General features: G+C 33.5%; 1 protein-coding gene across 1 annotated transcript in view; it reads right to left on the reverse strand.

Annotated features, from left to right (window-relative positions):
* The window catches only part of LOC108749142, a 12,468-nt gene that overhangs the window by 3,381 nt on the left and 627 nt on the right, over positions 1-8,460 (reverse strand). The window contains exons 2-3 of the mRNA XM_018487675.1: positions 3,160-7,043; positions 563-635 (exon numbers count right to left, since the gene is read on the reverse strand). Coding sequence (XP_018343177.1) covers positions 563-635; positions 3,160-7,043 — 3,957 coding nt within the window. The remainder of the gene's footprint in view (positions 1-562; positions 636-3,159; positions 7,044-8,460) is intronic.

Consider the following 8,460-nt stretch of genomic DNA (forward strand, 5'->3'; position numbering starts at 1 on the left):
GTAAATTATATGTGTAATGAAAACGATTGAAAAACATGAAAAAAAACGATGTTTTTCATATTTTGCTAAAGTATCTAAAAATTTAACTAGATATAGATCTGAAAATAATTTTGTTGGACCATCAAAATAATTAATATAAAATGATAGCCCAAAATAGTCGTTAAAACGCCCAAAATTTTTTACAACATTGTTCATTATATTTTAGCGTTCTACATAATTATTTAAATCTAATAAAATTATTTTTTTTAATCTGTATCTTATATCTAAATGTTTAGATAATTTGGGAAAATTATCCTTTTTAGAAATAAATGTAGCAAAGGTCTAGCATCGAAACTATTTTCAATAACCTAATCATAAATCAAAAATATTAATGACATTATTAATACACAATTATCACAAATATATGATAAAAATCGATTTCATCGCACAACATATCTATGAAATTAAATAAATCACTTTTGGAAGTAAATCACTGTGTTGTTATAATATTACGATACACATAAACGATCGACGTGTAGTAAACGTTATTTAAAATAATTGAGAAACTGAAAAAAGCACGTACCAACATGATACTCGTACAGTTCGGTACGAGTAGAAACCAAAGTTCGATGTTAACTGGTTGCGAACGACATTCTCTCATCTTTTATATTCGGCGTTTACTGATGCGAGACAACAGAATGGGTTGGACTTTCCTAAACTTTGTAAAAAGCGTATCGAGAAAAACCGAGTTAAATTACCTCGCTTCTCCCTGATCAGTGAAGCCATGATCGTAACTATTGATCTAGCTTTTTATTAATCTATACTTCTCTCTCTTTGTTATATTTATATATTATCCTCATGTAAATTATAATGCAACCAGAAATTAGACGAACAATTCTTCATACTAAATCTGCGGATGTGATTAAATTCAATTTCCTATTTGATATTGTTTAGTAAAACATGAATTAGTAATAACATATAACAGGAAATATTTATAATATAAGATATTTTGCTACATAGATTTAAATGGAAATGGAATAATAATATAACATTATTGTATAATTATATAGATATACATATTTCTAATGTTCATTGTATATCCTGTAGAGGTAATAATAACTGTATCATTTACCAGAATAATTATTTCTTTTATTGGCCATTATTCTGAGAAAACTTGCGTGAGTAACTAGCATAATAGTTTTATAAATTAACATAAATCCCAAACTAATTTTTGCCTAATTCTCAGGGTTTTCGAGAAAGTGGCTGTTGCACAATAAAAATGCTCCAATGGATTTATGTGTATAGGCTCCATTGAATGAATCTTAAAGCTAATGATTGTTACATACCGTGAGGTGAACGTCTCTTCCTTCTGGTTTTATGGTTGAATTATTATACCAATCAAGTGGAAAGAATGCAATTGTATATATATATTTTCGCCATATTGTTAATTTATATTTTGTAAATAATTAATTTTTATATGATTTTAATATTTGTTCTAAATGCAGTTACTAATTTCTGATTTCTAAATGTCGGTCATTTTGTTAATTAATTATTTAAAATATTAGGAAAAATTATAATTACATCTTTATACTTATTATACTTTATAGTTATAATGTAATATTTTTTTAAAAGTAAAAAAATATTTATAGCAATTTTTAATATTTTATAACATAAAACTTACAAATTATTATTTTAAATTAGAACAAGTATTTATTGAAATTATAATAATCATTTACGATTGTTATCACTTTTAAAAGACTTTTTTTTTATTATTTAACATTCTATTTAGAATAGATAGTGTTTAAAAGAACTTAAACTTTAAATGATAATAACAAATATATGACGGAAATAATATATTTATAAAAAATAAATTAATAATTTATTTACTTTACAAAAATACTGAACGTTTAATATTTTTAACTGATCGTTCTTTTTTTAATTTTATTGTTATATAAATAATTATAAAAATATAATAATGTCATAAATTATAAAGAAATATTTTCAGTTTTTAAAAAGAACAATTCTTTCTAGAGGATAAAACATTTTCATTAGTTCAATTTTATAACCAAGATTAAAATCTTAATACGACTTTGTCACAAAAAACTCGAAAAAAATTTCTATAAATATTAATGCAACCATGAAAACATTTTGTTTTTAGATTATTGATGTAAAAATTTGATATTCATCGTATTTTTATTGAAAACTACAATTTTTAAAATAGTTTTTGTAATTTTAAATATTGGAATTGAGTACATTTATTATTATTAGAAGATTATTTTATCTTAAAGAACATTTTATTAACGTGTTTATCACAAATATTATTATAATTATTATATTTTATTAACGTGTTTATCATGATTATTCAGATCATCAAAGATGAAAGATATTTTAAATAAATAACAGAAAACAATGTGTTTAAGTTAATTAGAGTATAATTATATTTGTTTTGTAAAATAAAACGTTATTATAATACATACCTTTTATAAAATTCTTTGCATTTTTTGTTGGTATAGAAAAAGTATTTAGTTATTGATCACGTCCTTGAATAGATGAAAGAGAAAAGAGAAAGTCGATAAGAAGAGGAAATAGTTATAAGTTAAACAGAATATAAAAGCTATACAAATTATAAGACGTATGTATTTCTTGTTTGATTTAATATGTATATACAGTATTTTTTTTCTGTATCTTACAATGATGACTGATGAATTTTCTTTCCCCTTGACCCGAACATTCCGTGCGAGCGCATACGATACTAACGATTAATTTTTCCGTATAAAACTTATTTATTGTAATTAAACACTTAGTGCAAACAGCACAGCGGCTCGATCTGGCCTTATGCTGCATTTGATAATGCGCAAAGCGGACGGGAAGTCGTCCGTTATCGCGAACAGGAGAGTAAACGTACATACTATTTAATTAATTAAAGTCCTTTCACGAGCAGATTTACACTGGAAAAAGAGTCTGATTGCATCAATTAAAATTCTGATTGAAAATGGACAAATCAAAATTTTTTATTTGAATTTATAGTTGTGTGTGAGATAATCAAAATTCTGATTAATGTGATTAGAATTTTTTGATTCGTCCATTTTCAATCAGAAATTTTTCTCAGTGTATAGATTTTATGCGCAGATCCACATCGCGTGATCGATGTCTTGCTTGTACTTTTGATTACAAATTTACGCGGTATCGTTTGCCGAATAGACATTCTCGTTGGCAACCAAAGTAGGCTGCGAAGCGATATTAGATTTGTCTATATAATCTCTGAAGGTATTAGCGTAGAACTGCTGCTGTAACCGACGCCTGTCTCTCTCGAAGAATTGCCTTAATTGATTCTTGTTGCGAAAATAGTTCTGCGCGCCTCTATTTGGCAACTGTTTGTTCTTCATTAACATGCCAAGAAGATTGTGCATTCTAGGGTGATTGATATCGTATTCTGTATTACTTTTTATTTCCCTTAAGATTTTACCGAGGCTTTCCGGTGTCGGCGTGGTGAATGTCGGATAAGAATCAAGAAACGACCGGTGCCTAGAATCGTAATCGAAGTTTTCAGTATCGAAATCTTTAGGCGGCTTACGTGCGTAAGCATGCGGTCCATCCAGATACATTTCTACATTACTAGCAGATGTTTCTAGTCCATTGGATCCTTTATTTGACCTCCATTTCCTTGGGCCATTCTTAAATCTCGATCCAGGTCGTTTTTTCTTCATCTGCTTATCGTGGAAGGGAACTTTTGAACGAAATGCGTCCGGTCTGGGTGGCGTAAGAAATTTCAAGTAGCTATCGTCATTGAAATCATAGTTGGAACTTGCAGCAAAGTTTGTATCTTCTAATTTAGGTTTACGACCAGGTTTAACGGCGCCATGATAGATGTGTATTGGTCCCGCGGGTCGTGTCTTTAGCAAATGTTCCAAAGTCTCCAATAGAGGATCCAATTTTTTTTTACCGTCTGAAGAGTTGGGTACGTCACTTGTGTGTATGTTGTTCTCACTCTGATGCGCTTCAAGAATGTCTCTGTACTTGGACTCCGTTAAGGAAGATTTTAACTTTTGCAATTCATGCTTTAGTTTGGCTAAGTCACTCGCTTCGGAATTATTCTGAACCGGAATGTTTTCCGGTCTTCTATCGTTGTTCCATTTCTGCGAGTTGTACATCGTCTTCAAAGATTCTTTGAACATTTCCTCAGCGTAATTCTGTAAGTCCGACGTAAGCTTCGGCTTCATGATCAACTCGGTTTGGCCTGAATGCGGTTTAAAAAAGTTCCCGCCGGGCATGGCTGGCACCAGATTTAAACCTGGCTGAAGGGGTTCGTTCGTTGACAACTTATTGTTAAGAGCGTTTTGATTTTTGATAATGTCAACGTTAGGGACGAAATTGATGGGATTAAATACTGGTTGCTGAGACTGCACAAGTTTGAGATCCACTTGCTTAGGTTTGGCTCCAGACTCTGTCAGAGAATTCATGTAATTGTGCAGAATGGTTTGCGGAGTAGCTGAGGCGATTGTGCTAAAAATTGGGATGGGTGTCGTCAAAACAGTAGTCGGATAGTGCATCGCTTGATAAGCATTCACATTGAGAGGACTGGGTTTAATGTTTGGATTCACGATCTCTACAGTCTTCGCACCTACATTCGGAAGATGAGCGTTTGTCGCTGCTGCTCCTAGCATATTTAAATTATTAATCGAATGACTAGTCGTACTGTCAGCGGCCTGCAATACAATGCCGGATAGTCTACCACCCTTCACTAGTTGCTTATTTATTTGAGCTTGCAGTTCCTGTAAATTCTGTTGAGTTGGAATTAGCTGCGTATTCTGACCCTGAACATAATATGAGTTAATATTAGCCGCCTGCTTTTGTCCATTCTGGCCGACGGCTAGGCTTGCGGTAGCGAGAAAGTTCCCGCCGGAAGTAGGATACACATTCTTCTTGCTCTGCATTTCCAAGTTGGCTCTACTCTCTGGCATCGTTTGGCTGGACAACAGAGTGGACACTGCCGGCGCACTCTGTACCTGTAAATTACCATGATTTATCAAATTCTGACCTTGCAGTCCGCGGGAATTCACCTGGATTTGAGTTGCCTGCAGCGGCGTCTGTAGAAAACTTGGATACGTCTGAATAGTCGGCTGCGGTAACACGGTGAAGGTCGTTTGTGGTGTTACATTGCCCTGCATACCGTGAATATTCAAGCTCTGCAGCGCCGGGTTCAAGTTCGGCGTGAGGGCGAATACAGGTGTCATAGTGCTCGGAACGTAGGTCGCTCTCAGAGTATTTACGATTTTATTTGGGCCGCTCGGATGTGAGAGCAAAACCGTCTGCACAGGATTTTGGAAAGTGTTCTGGCCAACGACGATATCGGGCACTGGCGTGGAGACCAGATTCTTTGATACAGCCAAATTCTGAGTAAGGACAGACTGAGGCGTACTCAAGAGAGGCGTTGACGTGCTGAATGCACCAATCGGTGCGACGGTAGCAAGATTCTGCAGCATAGCGTTGGACATGTCGAAACCCTGGCTACCACCTAACGCGGTTGCGTGATCGAAGTTTGCTACGGGCACGAGATTAACAATGTATTTCGGCTTCTCCAGTTGATTCAACTCTATCCCATTGGACTGAGAGACTTCGAGATTCGGAGATATCTGACTCCACATGTTGGTATTCTTCGATCCATGAACTTTCTTTGTTTTTGTGCTAGTAACTCTGGAATCGTGTCGAATGTCTTCGACGCTCTCGTCATGGTGATTCGTGCTGGGATCATTGAGCCATGGATTTGTTTTCGTTCTTTGCCGCTGCGATTTTAATTTTGAAGAGTTGTACGTGTATTTACCCTCATCCGTGCTCTCGTTCAATGTATCTCGATGTTCTTTGGAGAGTTGTTTTCTGACGGAATCAGGACGTTTCCGATTTTTTTGCGCTCTCAATCTCAGCCGTTCGATATAATCGGAGTAATCCGTGCTTTCATCTGAGACCTCTTCGGAGTCTTCCGTGCGTTGATAACTACGCTGCCTATTGTTATTGTTGTAAGTATCGTAAGTCTGTGAGTTAGAAAATTCTGAGTTTTTCAAAGTTTTCTCATCATTATCAGACTCGCTGTCTTTCAGCTGTCTGCTGAACTTTATCTCCATTTTATGATTACTCGGCTCGGCGACGACGACCGGCTTCATGAACCTATGGCGTGTTCTCGACAATTTGGCGGCATTGCCATAAGTTCCGCTATGCGCGAGTTCGTTGGCCTCATAATTCGTCCTTGATGAGGATGGGGTCGCTTCTGCATTCTGCTTGGCCGCGCTCAGTTCATTGTAGTTTGCAGTATTCTGCTGCTGATAATTATCAACAACTTTCTCCTGCCCATAAAAAGTTTTCTTTGCATCTTGAGCATTATTGTCCAAATAGAATTGAGCATAGATATCCGCGTCATTATTTTGTTGCGACTGCCAATCGTAATTATGAGTGTGGTTCTCAAATCTCTTCCCTCTCTCGCTGTTTGGACGCCTCGAAGATTTATCGAACTCACTATTGGTCTGGATGTTCGCTATGCTGTGCACGTTCTCGTAAAAATCCTGGTAATTAGCTATCGCGGGGGTGTCGTTGTTCACCTTCAGCAGCTCGAATTCATTTAGCCTATCGTCCTGCAAATCGAAAGACCTGCGATTCGTCAATGCTTTAGGTAGACTCAAGAAGATCCTTGCTTCGGAAGAGTATGCTAAATCCTCTTCCAATTTTTTCACCCTTGAATCGTAACTGTCTTGAGCACTTACGGCATTCGACACGTTGTTTTCTTTAGATCTCTCCTGCTCGTAGTCATTGATCTGTGACGAGTCGAGTTCGTACAAGACGGATGGCGAGACGGATCGTACCATAGGGATAAAGCCGTTAGAATTTTCATAGTGTACCGTTGACGACGATATGCTCGAGAGCTGTTCTTCAAAATCCTTTGAATCTTTATTCGGTTTTATAGCGTGTACTACGGTCTCCGAGGCAGTTGCGAGTTGGTCGAAGATCTCTTCACTTTTTAAATCAGCATCCTCTAAGCATCTTATTTGTGGCCAGCCGAGGAACAGCAATATCACCTACGAAAGTTGAGAAATGCTATTAAATTATGTCTGTGATTGAAACTTAAGAGCCAACTTTCAAATCGTTTGTCTAAGTAATCAAATGATTAATAATAAATTTAGTAAATTTAAATGACAATATTATATCATTTTTATATCATTTGACATATAAAATTAATTGTAAAATAAAACGTATAAAATAAAAATTAAAAGAATGTACTTCAGACGATATAGCAAAAAATTTTATAAAAACATATTTTTATAAAACCGAATTAATTTATTAATTAAAAATTAAAATTTTATTATATAACATAAATGCGTGATAAAATTATAACATAATTAAATTAGTAATAATATATAAATATAGTAGAGAGCGCCTAGGTGATAATATAATTATTCTTCTTGGTAATAATTAAACTAATAATAAACATAAAAAGAATCTTAAGTTATTGTAGAAGTATGAGATCTGGAAGATACATTTTACATATATTTTTAATTATAAGTCTTGCTAAAAAAGAAAGCAGATATGCATTGCAAAGTTTGGATAGTCGCTTTATGATAGTAAGCAGTGTTAATTGCTGTTTCGTCAAGGAGATGACCTAGAAAAGAAAAGCAGACTGGAAAAGTAAAATGCGTGTGCAATGGAAATAAGAACTGGATGTGCAAGGAAGCAAATCTTTGTGGACTTTCTCACTAATTCATGGTCATTTGAGTTATTATTTGACAATGACTTCCATATTGGTGTCATCGTTAATGTAATAATTTTGAGCGGTAAAAAAGAATTTTCAAAGCTCGAAGTGCAATTGTATCACATAAATGATTTTTCTCTATAAAATGCAGAAATCCGAGCAGCTAACCATATAGCTTATCCGTTTAGAGAGTGTCGGTGAAAAGTAATTGTGGAGAAAACAGTGCCAATTTAAACTATTCTTTATGCCTATCGTTAAACAAGTCGGTCGAAGTTGTCGATCGAAATATAACGTCATTAATATGCACATCTTTATTTAGAAGTAATTTTGTGTGTATCTCTCGATTAGGTTTTATAAAAGCATTTAAAAATAATATGTGTGTATTAATAACATTTTTATAATGCAAATTTTACATTTTATTCTTTGCTATTGTATCAAACAATATGTATATTAAAATAAAAACGTACAACAAAAATTTTTCTAATAGTTTTTAATTTAGTACAAACATTAGATAGCAATTTTTATATAAATCATTTAAAAAAATATATTTAGCTTGTATATTTAATACGACACGTTTTATAAGAACATTTTTATAACAGAATAATAAAAGAAGATACAATTAAAAATATATATTAATATAATAATGCAATAATGAAGTAAAAAATAATTTAACTATTTAAATGAAAATAGGTAAAGTAAGTACGTATTGTAAAAGAATATATATATATATATATATATATATATAT

Source organism: Trachymyrmex septentrionalis, unplaced genomic scaffold, assembly GCF_001594115.1.
Source record: "Trachymyrmex septentrionalis isolate Tsep2-gDNA-1 unplaced genomic scaffold, Tsep1.0 scaffold27, whole genome shotgun sequence".
NCBI classification, from domain to species: Eukaryota; Metazoa; Arthropoda; class Insecta; order Hymenoptera; family Formicidae; genus Trachymyrmex; species Trachymyrmex septentrionalis.